Here is a 16,813-nt window from a genome sequence, read left to right as displayed (position 1 = left end):
CCAATAAAGTATGGATGAAGACAAAACAATCAAAAGACATGGGTTATAGTCCCAGTCCTGACACTAACACATCGTAAGACAGGTTTTGTTTTTTTTTCTTTAATCTTATTGGCCCCATAATACATTTATAAAGTATTCCATGAAAAATTATACTTACCAGCTTTGTAAGATATAGTGTTAGTCTTTGCCACCGATTTTTTATAACATAAGTACACTGCTGATCCCCACTGAATTAAAAAAAAAAGGAAATATCATTAAATTGTAAAAGGTAGTAACTTAATAAAATGGAATCTCTTTGATCTCTCCAGTATGTATTTCCGAAGATGTAGTGACAGATTTATTTCTATTTTCACTTGGTTATTTTGTCAGCATTTTATTGGAGTTATTGCCTAATTTTCTTTCAGAAGTAAAATGTAACATATTTTCCCCTTACGATAGCAAAAACATGAGGATAACGACCCTTTAAAACAAAACTAAACCACAAAAATTTAGATTTTATTCTAAGTCCAAACTCTGGGCAGAAATGACAAAAAGAAATACCTACTCGTGTATGTAGACCTTTCTTTTGATTCCACAACACCTTTCAGATATTGCCAGATTTTTCTCCAGTTCTTTATACCAAAACTCAAGAGTTGTAATTTGCCATATCCATTTCCTTATTTCCTATTCTTTCATGAATGCATTCCAAACCAGGTTTTAATCCCATCATTTTTTTAAAAGAACACTTTAATGACTTTAATGATGCCAAATGTAACAGTTGATTCCTAGTCTTCATCTTTTTCAACCTCTCAGCAGATTTTGATACCACTAATGACTCCCTTCCTGAAACATTTTCCTTTCTTGGCTTTTGAGGCGTCACACTCTCCTGGGTCCCTCGCCACCAAATCTCTGGTCAGTCCTCAATCTCCCTTGTAGCATCCCCTCTCTTTTCCTGATCATTAAATGTGATCTTTTCTTTACTTTCTCTAAATGATCTCATCTATTTAGTACCATGCCTTTAAATAACAGCTACTCTTCAAAGAGTCTCAAATTCCTAGTCCCAGCTACAAATGAGATGAAGAAGACTATGGGTAAAGCAGATTTGGGGGCAAAGAAAAGGAGTTTTAGACATCTTAAGTTTGAAACATCTATTAGCGACATCCAAGCATAGAGTCAAATGCAGGTAAGGCGAGAAGTCTGAAATGGATATGTAACTTAGGAGATGTCACCACTTGACATGAGGTGGTGACAGATACATTCACGGAGCACATTTCCTCACCTCCTTCAGGCCTCAACTCAAATGCCACTTTATTAGACAGCCTTCCTTTCATCACCTTATATACAATAACAAGTCTCCCTCTACCCTCCCCAGTCCTCCCTACTGCCCCTATCTGTTTGTTTTTTTTTTTTCTCCATGCATAGATAGCACTTACCACCACTGGGCATATTGTATATTCTCTAATTTATTATCTGCCTCCCACCACTAGAACATAAGCTCCATGATGGTAAAGGCTTTGTTTTGTCCACTGCTGTACCTAGCACCCAAAACAGTGCCTATTATGTAGAAATACTTAATAAATACTTGTTAAAGGTATGAATGTGAGGGGATGTGTTTGTGCATACATGATGGAGAGTGCCTACATGGACCAGTACATGAGGACAGATACTTAGCACTGAGAACAAATATATAAAGAAAATACACTTATGTTAAGAAATACATTTTTTAAATATTAAGAGATTACCATAACAAACACCCATTTACTCACCCCCTAGTTTTAACAAATGTTAACAATGACCTTATTTGCTTCCGATATTTTAATTTATAAAGAAACAAAAAAATTACAGATTTAACTAAAACCTCATCTTCCATCCCTTTCTGTCCTCTAGAGATTGAGGCATCAGCTTCCATCCCTTTCTGTCCTCTAACTACTAGCCTGAAGCTAGCGCATTTCATTCACATGCACTTTAAAAATTTCTACTACGTAAATATACACATCTTTAAGTACGTATCATTGTTTTGTATGCTTTATAACTTTATATAAACGGTGATGCGCTGAATATACTCCTTTATGGCTTGCTTTCTCACTCATCAAAATGATTATGAGAATTAGTTACGTTGATACAGATCTACTTTCTTCATCTGAACCGCTGGATTCTATTAATGAAAGAAACATAGTTTCTTTTATCCATTCCCTACTGAGGGACATTTAGGTTGTTTCCTTTTGGGGGGACTATTATGAACAATGATACAATAAGTTGGCTCATCATCTAGAAATTTTCCACTTTCTTAAACGATTTCAATATGTCCCCAGCAGATTAGTATGTTAAATCCTACTTATTTAGGACATTAAGTTATGCTCATTGCTCTGTTGGGATTTTGTTTTTTAATAAACATTTCAATATTTTTGCATCAAAAGAATGGATGTATAAAATTGAAGTGGATATTATGAATGTAGGCAAACTGGACTTTTAGTTTATCTGGTGGGTAAAAAATTTATAAAGGGTCCTGTATTGCAAAGTCTCAACTCCAGTTCCCAATAAGCCAAATTTGTAAAGATAACAAAATAACCTTCAATAACTTTTGTGATGATAAAAAAGGAACTATATATGACCATGTGGATATGGTAGAAACTGAAAGGAATAACCTAAAATAAAAAACAAAGACTTAAAGTAAAAGTTATAAGGGCTCTGGAAGAAAAGAGCCAAGGATACAAGAAGCTTCTCCTAAATTTCTTCTTATACAAAGGTTCAGCAAAAAAGAAAGTAGAAGAGCCATTGTTCTTTTTTTTTTTTTTTTTTTTTTTGTGGTACGCGGGCTTCTCACTGTTGTGGCCTCTCCCGTTGCGGAGCACAGGCTCCGGATGCGCAGGCTCAGCGGCCACGGCGCACGGACCCAGCCGCTCCGCGGCATGTGGGATCTTCCCAAACCGGGGCACGAACCCGTGTCCCCTGCATCGGCAGGCGGACTCTCAACCACTGCGCCACCAGGGAAGCCCCATTGTTCTTAAAATACTTTAAACATTTAACCCATAAAATATCCACACTGTGGTTTGCCATGGAAAAAACCTTTCTTCTGGAATTAGGTGCATGATTTAACTACTTGGTTTGTTGACAACTCCGCTTTTCTAAATCAACTTGCTAAATCAAACACTGACATTCCTGAAAAGTGGTAAAACAAGAGCCATTTGTAGAGAATATTTAAAAATACTCTCAATGAGTTAAAAACTGAGGAGAAAGTCCCAAATTGGCCAAAAATTTGCTGTGTGAATCAAAGCACCTGGACTAAATATCCTTAACTACACATTTTTGCAGTTTTGGACCATATGACACTCTTAAGTTCTCTTCCAGCTCTAAAATATTACTATTCTATTCTAAATCAATCAAAGTCCAAATCACTTAAGGCTTATGGTTCAAAGGTTAAAAAACTAGTAATTCTTTTTTTTTTTTTGCAGTATGCGGGCCTCTCACTGTTGTGGCCTCGGAGCACAGGCTCCGGACGCACAGGCCCAGCGGCCATGGCTCACGGGCCCAGCCGCTCCATGGCATGTGGGATCCTCCCAGACCGGGGCACGAACCCGCATCCCTTGCATCGGCAGGCAGACTCTCAAACACTGCGCCACCAAGGAAGCCCAAAAAACGTAATTCTTGAAAACTTTTGCCACAAGCTTTTATTTTTAAAAATAAATTTATTTATTATTTTTAAATTTTGTCTGCATTGGGTCTTCGTTGCTGCGCATGGGCTTTCTCTAGTTGCTGCAAGCAGGGGCTACTCTTTGTTGTGGTGCTCGGGCTTCTCATTGTGGTGGCTTCTCTTGTTGCGGAGCACAAGTTCTAGGTGCATGGGCTCAGTAGCTGTGGCTCGTGGGCTCTACAGCGCAGGCGCAGTAGTTGTGGCCCACGGGCTTAGTTGCTCTGCAACATTTGGGATCTTCCAGACTAGGGCTCGAACCCACGTCCCCTGAATTGGCAGGCGGATTCTTGACCACTGAACCAGGGAAGGCCCCTTGCCTTTTTTTTTTAACATCTTTATTGGAGTATAATTGCTTTACAATGGTGTGTTAGTTTCTGCTTTATAACAAAGTGAATCAGTTATACATATACATATATCCCCATATCTCTTCCCTCTTGCGTCTACCTCCCTATCCCACCCCTCTAGGTGGTCACAAAGCACTGAGCTGATCTCCCTGAGTTATGAGGCGGCCTCCCACTAGCTATCTATTTTACATTTGGTAGTGTATGTAGGTCCGTGCCACTCTCTCACTTTGTCCCAGCTTACCATTCCCCATCCCCATGTCCTCAAGTCCACTCTCTAGTAGGTCTGTGTCTTTAATCCCGTCTTGCCTCAAGGTTCTTCATGATGATTTTTTTTTCTTTTAGATTCCATATATATGTGTTAGCATACAGTATTTGCTTTTCTCCTTCTGACTTACTTCACTCTGTATGACAGACTCTAGGTCCATTCACCTCACTACAAATAACTCAATTTCGTTTCTTTTTATGACTGAGTAATATTCCATTGTAGATATGTGCCACATCTTCTTTATCCATTCATCTGTTGATGGACACTTAGGTTGCTTCCATGTCCTGGCTATTGTAAATAGAGCTGCAATGAACATTGTGGTACATGACTCTTTTGGAATTATGGTTTTCTCAGGGTATATGCCCAGTAGTGGGATTGCTGGGTCGTATGGTAGTTCTATTTTTAGTATTTTAAGGAAACTCCATACCGTTCTCCATAGTGGCTGTATCAATTTACATTCCCACCAACAGTGCAAGAGGGTTCCCTTTCTCCACACCCTCTCCAGCATTTACTGTTTGTAGATTTTATGATCATGGCCATTCTGACTGGTGTGAGATGATATCACATTGTAATTTTGATTTGCATTTCTCTAATGATTAATGATGTTGAGCATTCTTTCATGTGTTTGTTGGCAATCTGTATATGTTCTTTGGTGAAATGTCTATTTAGGTCTTCTGCCCATTTTGGGATTGTGTTGTTTGTTTTTTTGATATTGAGCTGCACGAGCTTCTTGTAAATTTTGGAGATTAATCCTTTGTCAGTTGCTTCATTTGCAAATATTTTCTCCCATTCTGAGGGTTGTCTTTTCGTCTTGTTTATGGTTTCCTTTGCTGTGCAAAAGCTTTTAAGTTTCATTAGGTTCCATTTGTTTATTTTTGTTTTTATTTCCATTACTCTTGGAGGTGGATGAAAAAAGATCTTGCTGTGATTTATGTCATAGAGTGTTGTGCCTATGTTTTCCTCTAAGAGTTTGATAGTGTTTGGCCTTACATTTAGCTCTTTAATCCACTTTGAGTTTATTTTTGTGTATGGTGTAAGGGAGTGTTCTAATTTCATTCTTTTACATGTAGCTGTCCAGTTCTCCCAGCACCACTTATTGAAGGGGCTGTCTTTTCTCCACTGTATATTCTTGCCTCCTTTATCAAAGATAAGGTGACCATATGTGCATGGGTTTATCTCTGGGATATCTATCCTGTTCCACTGATCTATATTTCTGTTTTTGTGCCAGTAACATACTGTCTTGATTACTGTAGCTTTGTAGTATAGTCTGAAGTCAGGGAGCCTGATTCCTCCAGCTGCATTTTTCTTTCTCAAGATTGCTTTGGCTATTTGGGGTCTTTTGTGTTTCCATACAAATTGTGAAATTTTTTGTTCTAGTTCTGTGAAAAATGCCAGTGGTAGTTTGATAGGGATTGCATTGAATCTGTAGATTGCTTTGGGTAGTAGAGTCATTTTCACTATGTTGATTCTTCCAATCCAAGAACATGGTATATCTCTCCATCTGTTGGTATCATCTTTAATTCCTTTCATCAGTATCTTATAATTTTCTGCATACAGGTCTTTTGTCTCCTTAGGTAGGTTTATTCCTAGATATTTTATTCTTTTTGATGCAACGGTAAATGGGAGTGTTTTCTTTCTTTTTTTTTTTTTTGCAGTATGCGGGCCTCTCACTGTTGTGGTCTCTCCCGTTGCGGAGCATAGGCTCTGGACGCGCAGGCTCAGCGGCAATGGCTCACGGGCCCAGCCTCTCCGCGGCACATGGGATCTTCCTGGACCGGGGCACGAACCCGTGTCCCCTGCATCAGCAGGCGGACTCTCAACCATTGCGCCACCAGGGAAGCCCAGGAGTGTTTTCTTAATTTCACTTTCAAATTTTTCACCATTAGTGTATAGGAATGCAAGAGATTTCTGTGCATTAATTTTGTATCCTGCTACTTTACCAAATTCATTGATTAGCTCTACTAGTTTTCTGGTAGCATCTTTAGGATTCTCTATGTATAGTATCATGTCATCTGCAAACAGTGACAGCTTTACTTCTTCTTTTCCGATTTGGATTCCTTTTATTTCTTTTTCTTCTCTGATTGCTGTCGCTAAAACTTCCAAAACTATGTTGAATAACAGTGGTGAGAGTGGGCAACCTTGTCTTGTTCCTGATCTTAGTGGAAATGGTTTCAGTTTTTCACCATTGAGGACGATGTTGGCTGTGGATTTGTCATATATGGCCTTTATTTTGTTGAAGTAAGTTCCGTCTATGCCTACTTTCTGGAGGGTTTTTATCATAAATGGGTGTTGAATTTTGTCGAAAGCCTTCTCTGCATCTATTGAGATGATCATATGGTTTTTCTCCTTCAATTTGTTAATATGGTGTATCACATTGATTGATTTGCGTATATTGAAGAATCCTTGCATTCCTGGGATAAACCCCACTTGTTCATGGTGTATGATCCTTTTAATGTGCTGTTGGATTCTGTTCGCTAGTATTTTGAGGATTTTTTCATGTATATTCATCAGTGATATTGGCCTGTAGGTTTCTTTCTTTCTGAAATCTTTGTCTGGTTTTGGTATCAGGGTGATGGTGGCCTAGTAGAGTTTGGGAGTGTTCCTCCCTCTGCTATATATATATATATATATATATATATATATATATATATATATATATATATGTATGTATATATATATATATATGTATGTATATATATATATATATATATATATTTTTTTTTTGGCGGTACGCGGGTCTCTCACCGTTGTGGCCTCTCCCGTTGCAGAGCACAGGCTCCGGAAGCACAGGCTCAGCGGCCATGGGTCACGGGCCCAGCTGCTCCACGGCATGTGGGATCTTCCCGGACCGGGGCACGAACCCTGTCACCTGCATCGGCAGGCGGACTCTCAACCACTGAGCCACCGGGGAAGCCCCCTCTGCTATATTTTGGAAGAGTTTGAGAAGGACAGGTGTTAGCTCTTCTCTAAATGTTTCATAGAATTCGCCGGTGAAGCCATCTGGTCCTGGGCTTTTGTTTGTTGGAAGATTTTTAATCACAGTCTCAATTTCAGTGCTTGTGATTGGTCTCTTCATATTTTCTATTTCTTCCTGGTTCAGTCTTGGAAGCTTGTGCATTTATAAGAATTTGTCCATGTTTTCCAGGTTGTCCATTTTATTGGCATACAGCTGCTTGTAGTAATCTCTCATGATCCTTTGTATTTCTGCAGTGTCAGTTGTTATTTCCCTTTTTTCATTTCTAATTCTATTGATTTGAGTCTTCTCCCTTTTTTTCTTGATGAGTCTGGCTAATGGCTTATCAATTTTATTTATCTTCTCAAAGAACCAGCTTTTAGTTTTATTGATCTTTGCTATCGTTTCCTTCATTTCTTTTTCATTTATTTCTGATCTGATCTTTATGATTTCTTTCCTTCTGCTAACTTTGGGGTTTTTTTGTTCTTCTTTCTCTAATTGCTTTAGGTGTAAGGTTAGGTTGTTTATTTGAGATGTTTCTTGTCTCTTAAGATAGGATTGTATTGTTAAAAACTTCCCTCTTAGAACTGCTTTTGCTGCATCCTATAGGTTTTGGGTCATCGTGTTTTCATTGTTATCTGTTTCTAGGTATGTTTTGATTGCCTCTTTGATTTCTTCAGTGATCTGTTGGTTATTAAGTAGTGTATTGTTTAGCCTCCATGCATTTGTATTTTTTACAAATTTTTTTCTGTAACTGATATCTAGTCTCATAGCATTGTGGTCGGGAAAGATACTTGATACGATTTCAATTTTCTTAAATTTACCAAGGCTTGATTTGTGACCCAAGATATGATCTATCCTGGAGAATGTTCCTTGAGCACCTGAGAAGAAAGTGTATTCTGTTTTTTCTGGATGGAATGTCCTATAAATATCAATTCAGTCCATCTTGTTTAATGTATCATTTAAAGCTTGTGTTTCCTTATTTATTTTCATTCTGGATGCTCTGTCCACTGGTGAAAGTGGGGTGTTAAAGTCCCCTACTATGACTGTGTTACTGTCGATTTCCCCTTTTATGGCTGTTAGTATTTGCCTTATGTATTGAGATGCTCCTATGTTGGGTGCATAAATATTTACAATTGTTATATCTTCTTCTTGGAATGATACATTGATCATTATGTAGCGTCCTTCTTTGTCTCTTGTAATAATCTTTGTTTTAAAGTCTATTCTGTCTGATATGAGAATTGCTAATCAAGTCCAGCAGCACAGAGAGTCCCATACAGGATAAATCCAAGGAGTAACACACCAAGACATATATTAATCAAACTATCAAAAATTAAACACAAAGTAAAAATATTAAAAGAAGCAAGGGAAAAACAACAAATAACATACAAGGGAATCCCCATAAGGTTAACAGCTGATCTTTCAGGAGAAACTCTGCAAGCCAGAAGGGAGTGGCAGGACACATTTAAAGTGATGAAGAGGAAAAACCTACAACCAAGATTACTCTACCCAGCAGGATCTCATTCACATATGACGGAGAAATTAAAACCTTTACAGACAAGCAAACCGCAGAGAATTCAGCACCACCAAAACAGCTTTACAACAAATGCTAAAGGAACTTCTCTAGGCAGGAAACACAAGGGAAGGAAAAGACCTACAAAACAAACCCAAAGCAATTAAGAAAATGGTAATAGGAACATACATATCAATACTTACCTTAAATGTAAATGGATTAAATGCTCCAACCAAAGGACATAGACTGGCTGAATGGATACAAAAACAAGACCCGTATATATGCTGTCTACAAGAGACCCACTTCAGACCTAGGGACACATACAGACTGAAAGTGAGGGGATGGAAAAAGATATTCCATGCTGTAAGCTTTTATTTATTTATTTATTTTTGTGGTACATGGGCTTCTCACTGTTGTGGCCTCACCCGTTGCGGAGCACAGGCTCCGGATGCGCAGGCTCAGCGGCCATGGCTCACGGGCCTAGCCGCTCGCAGCATGTGGGATCTTCCCAAACCGGGGCACAAACCTGTGTCCCCTGCATCGGCAGGCGGACTCTCAACCACTGAGCCACCAGGGAAGCCCACCATAAGCTTTTAATGGGAGGTGGAGAAGTGGGGGAAATATTTTTTGAGGCCAAAGCTGTAAACCTGGTACAAAAATCACGTATGAACTTGAGGAAAGACTCAACATGCATTTCCTCATGTCCATTAGATTGTTTTTTTGGTTTTGGTTTTTTGGGTTCTTTTCCTCCTGGTTTTGAAAACTAGTAGATGCTTTCAATCAAGCTACCTAATCTCTCCAAATCAAATATAAGCTATAATAACTATACTCTTGAGTATTATCAACTCATCAATAATTTAAACCTAACCATTGCCTGATTCTCCATATACACATTTAACAGGTATGAAAATAAGTTTCCTGCATTGCATGTATATTTTAGTTTTTCTGAACGAGTTAGAAGTCATTGTACGTCTAACTCCAAAGATCTAAATTTGCTTTTACTATCTTATAGTCAATGGAAACAAAGACTGTTAAAAGATATAAACCACAACCCATTGCTTAAAAAAAGACACCTACCACTAAGATTAGGGAACTTTCTCTATATTCAGGACTGATACTAGATTTAAGAGTAAGACAATAGGATGGCAGAGTAGAAGGATGTGCTCTCACTCCCTCTTGCGAGAACACCAGAATCACAACTAGCTGCTGGACAATCATCGAAAGGAAGACAATGGAACTCACCAAAAAAGATACCCCACATCCAAAGACAAAGGAGAAGCCACAATGAGACGGCAGGAGGGGTGCAATCACAGTAAAATCAAATCCCATAACTGCTGGGTGGGTGACTCACAAACTGGAGAACACTTATACCACAGAAGTCAACCCACTGGAGTGAAGGTTCTGAGCCCCACATCAGGCTTCCCTACCTGGGGTCCGGCAACAGGAGGAGGAATTCCTACAGAATCAGACTTTGAAGTCTACTGGGAATTGATTGCAGGACTTTGACAAGACTGGGGGAAACAGAGACTCCACTCTTGGAGGGCACACACAAAGTAGTGTGTGCATTGGGACCCAGGGGAAGGAGCAGTGACCCCATAGGAGACTGAACCACACCTACCTGCTACTGTTGGAGGGTCTCTTGCAGAGGCGGGGGGGTGGCTGTGGCTCACCATTGGGACAAGGACACTGGGAGCAGAAGTTCTGGGAAGTACTCCTTGGTGTGAGCCCTCCCGGAGTCTGTCATTAGCCCCACCCCAGGTAGGCTCCACTGTTGGGTTGCCTCAGGCAAAACAACCAACAGGGAGAGAACCCAGCCCCACCCATCAACAGTCAAGTGGATTAAAGTTTTACTGAGCTCTGCCCACCAGAGCAACAGTCAGCTCTACCCACCACCAGTCCCTCCCATCAGGAAACTTGCACAAGCCTCTTAGATAGCCTCATCCACGAGAGGGCAGACAGCAGAAGCAAGAAGGACTACAATCCTGCAGCCTGTGGAACAAAAACCACATTCACAGAAAGACAGACAAGATGAAAAGGCAGAGGGCTATGTACCAGATGAAGGAACAAGATAAAACCCCAGAAAAACAACTAAATGAGGTGGAGATAGGCAACCTTCCAGAAAAAGAATTCAGAATAATGATAGTGAAGATGATCCAGGACTTCGGAAAAAGGATGGAGGCAAAGATCGAGAAGATGCAAGAAATGTTTAACAAAGACCTAGAAGAATTAAAGAACAAATAAACAGAGATGAACAGTACAATAACTGAAATGAAAACTACACTAGAAGGAATCAATAGCAGAATAACTGAGGCAGAAGAACGGATAAGTGACCTGAAGACAGAATGGTGGAATTCACTGCTGTGGAACAGAATAAAGAAAAAAGAATGAAAAGAAATGAAGACAGCCTAAGAGACCTCTGGGACAACATTAAGCACAACAACATTTGCATTATAGGGGTCCCAGAAGGAGAAGACAGAGAGAAAGGACCCAAGAAAATATCTGAAGAGATTATAGTCGAAAACTTCCCTAACATGGGAAAGGAAATAGCCACCCAAGTCCAGGAAGCTCAGAGAGTCCCATACAGGATAAACCCAAGGAGAAACACGCCGAGACACATAGTAATCAAATTGGCAAAAATTAAAGACAAAGAAAAATTATTGAAAGCAGCAAGGGAAAAATGACAAATAACATACAAAGCAACTCCCATAAGGTTAACAGCTGATTTCTCAGCAGAAACTCTACAAGCCAGAAGGGAGTGGCATGATATACTTAAAGTGATGAAAGTGAAGAACCTACAACCAAGATTACTCTACCTGGCAAGGATCTCATTCAGATTCAACAGAGAAATCAAAAGCTTTACAGAGAAGCAAAAGCTAAGAGCATTCAGCACCACCAAACCAGCTCTACAACAAATGCTAAAGGAACTTCTCTTAGTGGGAAACACAAGAGAAGAAAAGGACCTACAAAAACAAACCCATACAGTTAAGAAAATCGTCATAGGAACATACATATCGATAATTACCTTAAATGTGAATGGATTAAACGCTCCAACCAAAAGACACAGGCTTGCTGAATGGATACAAAAACAAGATCCATATACATACTGTCTACAAGAGACCCACTTCAGACCTAGGGACACATACTGACTGAAAGTGAGGGGATGGAAAAAGATATTCCATGCAAATGGAAATCAAAAGAAAGCTGGAGTAGCTATACTCATATCAGATAATATAGACTTTAAAATAAAGAATGTTACAAGAGACAAGGAAGGACACTACATAATGATCAAGGGATCAATCCAAGAAAAAGATGTAACAATTATAAATATATATGCACTCAACATAGGAGCACCTCAATACATAAGGCAACTGCTAACAGCTATAAAAGAGGAAATTGACAGTAACACAATAATAGTGGGGGACTTTAATGCCTCACTTACACCAATTGACAGATCATCCAAACAGGAAATTAATAAGGAAACAGAAGCTTTAAATGACACAAGAGACCAGATAGATTTCATTGATATTTATAGGACATTCCATCCAAAAACAGCAGATTACACTTTCTTCTCAAGTGCACACGGAACATTCTCCAGGATAGATCACATCTTGGGTCACAAATCAAGCCTCAGTAAATATAAGAAAATTGAAATCATATCAAGCATCTTTTCTGACCACAACGCTATGAGATTAGAAATGAATTACAGGGAAAAAAATGTAAAAGACACAAACACATGCAGGCTAATCAATATGTTACTAAATAATCAAGAGATCACTGAAGAAATCAAAGAGGAAATCAAAAAATACCTAGAGACAAATGACAATGAAAACACGACAATCCAAAACCTATTTGATGCAGCAAAAGCAGTTCTAAGAGGGAAGTTTATAGCTATACAAGCTTACCTCAAGAAACAAGAAAAATCTCAAATCAACAATATAAACTTACACCTAAAGGAACTAGACAAAGAAGAACAAAGAAAACTCAGTTAGCAGAAGGAAAGAAATCATAAAGATCAGAGCAGAAATAAATGAAATAGAAACAAAGAAAACAGTAGCAAAGATCAATAAAACTAAAAGCTGGTTCTTTGAGAAGATAAACAAAATTGATAAACCATTATCCAGACTCATCAAGAAAAAGAGGGAGGGGCTTCCCTGGTGGCACAGTGGTTGAGAGTCCGCCTGCTGATGCAGGGGACACGGGTTCGTGCCCCGGTCCGGGAAGATCCCATGTGCCGTGGAGCAGCTGGGCCCGTGAGCCATGACCACTGAGCCTGTGCATCTGGAGCCTGTGCTCCGCAACAGGAAAGGCCACAACAGTGAGAGGCCCGTGTATGGCAAAAGAAAAAAAAAAAAAAAAAAAAGAAAAAGAGGGAGAGGACTCAAATCAATAAAATTAGAAATGAAAAAGGAGAAGTTAAAACAGACACCACAGAAATAAAAAGCATCCTAAGAGACTACTACAAGCAACTCTATGCCAATAATATGCACAACCTGGAAAAAATGGAAAATTCTTAGAAAGGTATATCCTTCCACAACTGAACCAGGAAGAAACAGAAAATATGAACAGACCAATCACAAGTAATGAAATTGAAACTGTGATTAAAAATCTTCCAACAAACAAAAGTCCAGGACCAGATGGCTTTAAGGTGAACTCTATGAAACATTAACAGAAGAGCTAACACCCATCCTTCTCAACTCTTCCAAAAAATTACACAGGAAGGAACACTCCCAAACTAACTCTATGAGGTCACCATCACCCTGATACCAAAACCAGACAAAGATACTACAAAAAAAGAAAATTACAGACCAATATTACTGATGAATATAGATGCAAAAATCCTCAACAAAATACTAGCAAACAGAATCCAACAACACATTAAAAGGATCATACACCATGATCAAGTGGGATTTATCCCAGGGATGCAAGGACTCTTCAATATATGGAAATCAATCAGTGTGATACACCATATTAACAAACTGAAGAATAAAAACCATATGATCATCTCAGTAGATGCAGGAAAAGCTTTTGACAAAATTCAACACCCATTTATGATAAGAACTCTCCAGAAAGTGGGCATAGAGGGAACCTACCTCAACATAATAAAGGCCATATACGACAAACCCACAGCAAACGTCATTCTCAATGGTGAAAAACTGAAAGCATTTCCTCTAAGATCAGTAACAAGACAAGGATGTGCACTCTCACCACTATTATTTAACATAGTTTTGGAAGTCCTAGTCAGAGAAGAAAAAGAAATAAAAGGAATATAAATTGGAAAAGAAGAAATAAAACTGTCACTGTTTGCAGATGACATGATACTATACATAAAGAATCCTAAAGATGCCACCAGAAAACTACTAATCAATGAATTTGGTAAAGTTTCAGGATACAAAATTAATGCACAGAAATCTCTTGCATTCCTATACACTAAAGATGAAAAATCCAAAAGAGAAATTAAGCAAACACTCCCGTTTACCATTGCAACAAAAAGAATAAAATACCTAGGAATAAACCTACCTAAGGAGACAAAAGACCTGTATGCAGAAAATTATAAGACACTGATGAAAGGAATTAAAGATGATACCAACAGATGGAGAGATATACCATGTTCTTGGATTGGAAGAATCAATATTGTGAAAATGACTCTACTACCCAAAGCAATCTACAGATTCAATGGAATCCGTATCAAATTACCAATGGCATTTTTTACAGAACTAGAACAAAAAATCTTAAAATTTGTATAGAGACACAAAAGACCCCGAATAGCCAAAGCAGTCTTGAGGAAGAAAAATAGAGCTGGAGGAATCAGACTCCCTGACTTCAGACTATACTACAAAGCTACAGTCATCAAGACAATATGGTACTGGCACAGAAACAGAAACATACATTAATGGAACAAGATAGAAAGCCCAGAGATAAATCCATGCACCTATGGTCAACTAATCTACAACAAAGGAGGCAAGGATATGTAATGGAGAAAAGACAGTCTCTTCAATAAGTTGTGCTGGGAAAACTGGACAGCTACATGTAAAAGAATGAAATTAGAACACTCCCTAACACCATACACAAAAATAAACTCAAAATGGATTAGAGACCTAAATGTAAGACAGGACACTATAAAACTCTTAGAGGAAAACATAGGAAGAACACTCTGACATAAATCACAGCAAGATTTTTTTTGATTCACGTCCTAGAGTAATGGAAATAAAAACAAAAATAAACAAATGGGACCTAATGAAACTTAAAAGCTTTTGCACAGCAAAGGAAACCATAAACAAGACGAAAAGACAACCCTCAGAATGGGAGAAAATATTTGCAAATGAATCAACGGACAAAGGATTAATCTCCAAAATATATAAACAGCTCATGCAGCTCAATATTAAAGAAAGAAACAGCCCCATCCAAAAATGGGCAGAAGACCTAAATAGACATTTCTCCAAAGAAGACATACAGATGGCCAAGAAGCACATCAAAAGCTGCTCAACATCACTAATTATTAGAGGAATGCAAATCAAAACTACAATGAGGTATCACCTCACACCAGTTAGAATGGGCATCATCAGAAAATCTACAAACAACAAATGCTGGAGAGCATGTGGAGAAAAGGGAACCCTCCTGCAGTGTTGGTGGGAATGTAAACTGATACAGCCACTATGGAGAACAGTATGGAGGTTCCCTAAAAAACTAAAAATAGAATTACCATATGATCCAGCAATCCCACTACTGGGCATATACCCAGAGAAAACCATAATTCAAAAAGACACATGCACTGCAATGTTCATTGAAGCACTATTTACAATAGCCCGGTCATGGAAGCAACCTAAATGCCCATCAACAGACAAATGGATAAAGAAGATGTGGCACATATATACAATGGAATATTACTCAGCCATAAAAAGGAACGAAATTGGGTCATTTGTTGAGACGTGGATGGATCTATAGACTGTCATACAGAGTGAAGTAAGTCAGAAAGAGAAAAACAAATATCATATATTAACGCATGTATGTGGAACCTAGAAAAATGGTACAGATGAACCGTTTGCAGGCCAGAAGTTGAGACACAGATGTAGAGAACAAACGTATGGACACCAAGGGGGGAAAGACGCGGAGGGTGGGGTAGGGATGGTGATGTGCTGAATTGGGCGAGTGGGATTGACATGTATACACTGATGTGTATAAAATTGACGACTAATAGGAGCTTGCTGTATAAAAAAATAAAATTAAATTAAAGAATTTTAGGGCCTCCCTGGTGGCGCAGTGGTTAAGAGTCCGCCTGCCAATGCAGGGGATACGGGTTCGTGCCCCGGTCTGGGAGGATCCCATATGCCGCGGAGCGGCTGGGCCCGTGAGCCATGGCCGCTGGGCCTGCGCATCCGGAGCCTGTGCTCCGCAACGGGAGAGGCCACAACAGTGAGAGGCCCGCATACCGCAAAAAAGAAAAAAAAAAAAAAAAAAAATTAAAGAATTTTAAAAAAAGAGTAAGAAAATAAACATTTAAGAGGTTTTTATTCCTATAATGTTTCTTAAGAGAACTGAGAGGAACTTAAACGCTGGGCAAAAATAAAATAAAACAACTCTTCCTTGTTGTATGTCAATTATATCTCAATAAAACTGAAAAAAAGAAAAAAGAAAAGTTCATCCTCAGTCGTTAAATGCACATAAAAGGGACTGAATAAGCAGAGTTAACTAAGGATATGAAACATTTAATCTTCACAAAAAGCCTGTGAAATAAAATACTACTTTATCCTTGTTTCATGCATGAGGAAACTGAGGCACAAAGAGTCATAGAACTTGTCCAAGACATGCATCTGGAATGCAAATCCAGCAGTTTAGCTGGAGTCCATTCTGTTCACACTATGTTACACTGCCTCTTTATTCTTTCAGCAGAGAATTAATGCTCTCTGACAACACTGGGACCAATACTTCAGAGTAAGGAAAAATAGGAACTCGTGTCTGGTTTTGGTTTCAGTGCAACAAGTCTACCTTGAACACTTGGATTAATTAATAAGACCTCAAAATGGTTCTAATGACATTGTCAATTTCCTTTGAATCCAAAACCAACAAATCT

General features: G+C 38.8%; 1 protein-coding gene across 5 annotated transcripts in view; it reads right to left on the bottom strand.

The window, feature by feature from the left end:
* Nucleotides 1–16,813, bottom strand: part of DENND4A (DENN domain containing 4A) — a 133,879-nt gene that overhangs the window by 73,036 nt on the left and 44,030 nt on the right. For all 5 annotated transcript variants that reach the window (XM_060097149.1, XM_060097148.1, XM_060097151.1 and 2 more), the window contains one exon: nucleotides 158–227. In XM_060097149.1, the coding sequence (XP_059953132.1) occupies nucleotides 158–227 (70 nt within the window). The remainder of the gene's footprint in view (nucleotides 1–157; nucleotides 228–16,813) is intronic.

This window comes from Mesoplodon densirostris, chromosome 4 (assembly GCF_025265405.1).
Source record: "Mesoplodon densirostris isolate mMesDen1 chromosome 4, mMesDen1 primary haplotype, whole genome shotgun sequence".
NCBI classification, from domain to species: domain Eukaryota; kingdom Metazoa; phylum Chordata; class Mammalia; order Artiodactyla; family Ziphiidae; genus Mesoplodon; species Mesoplodon densirostris.
The sequence above is the reverse complement of the archived record's forward strand: the minus strand, read 5'-3'. Positions and strand labels throughout refer to the sequence as shown.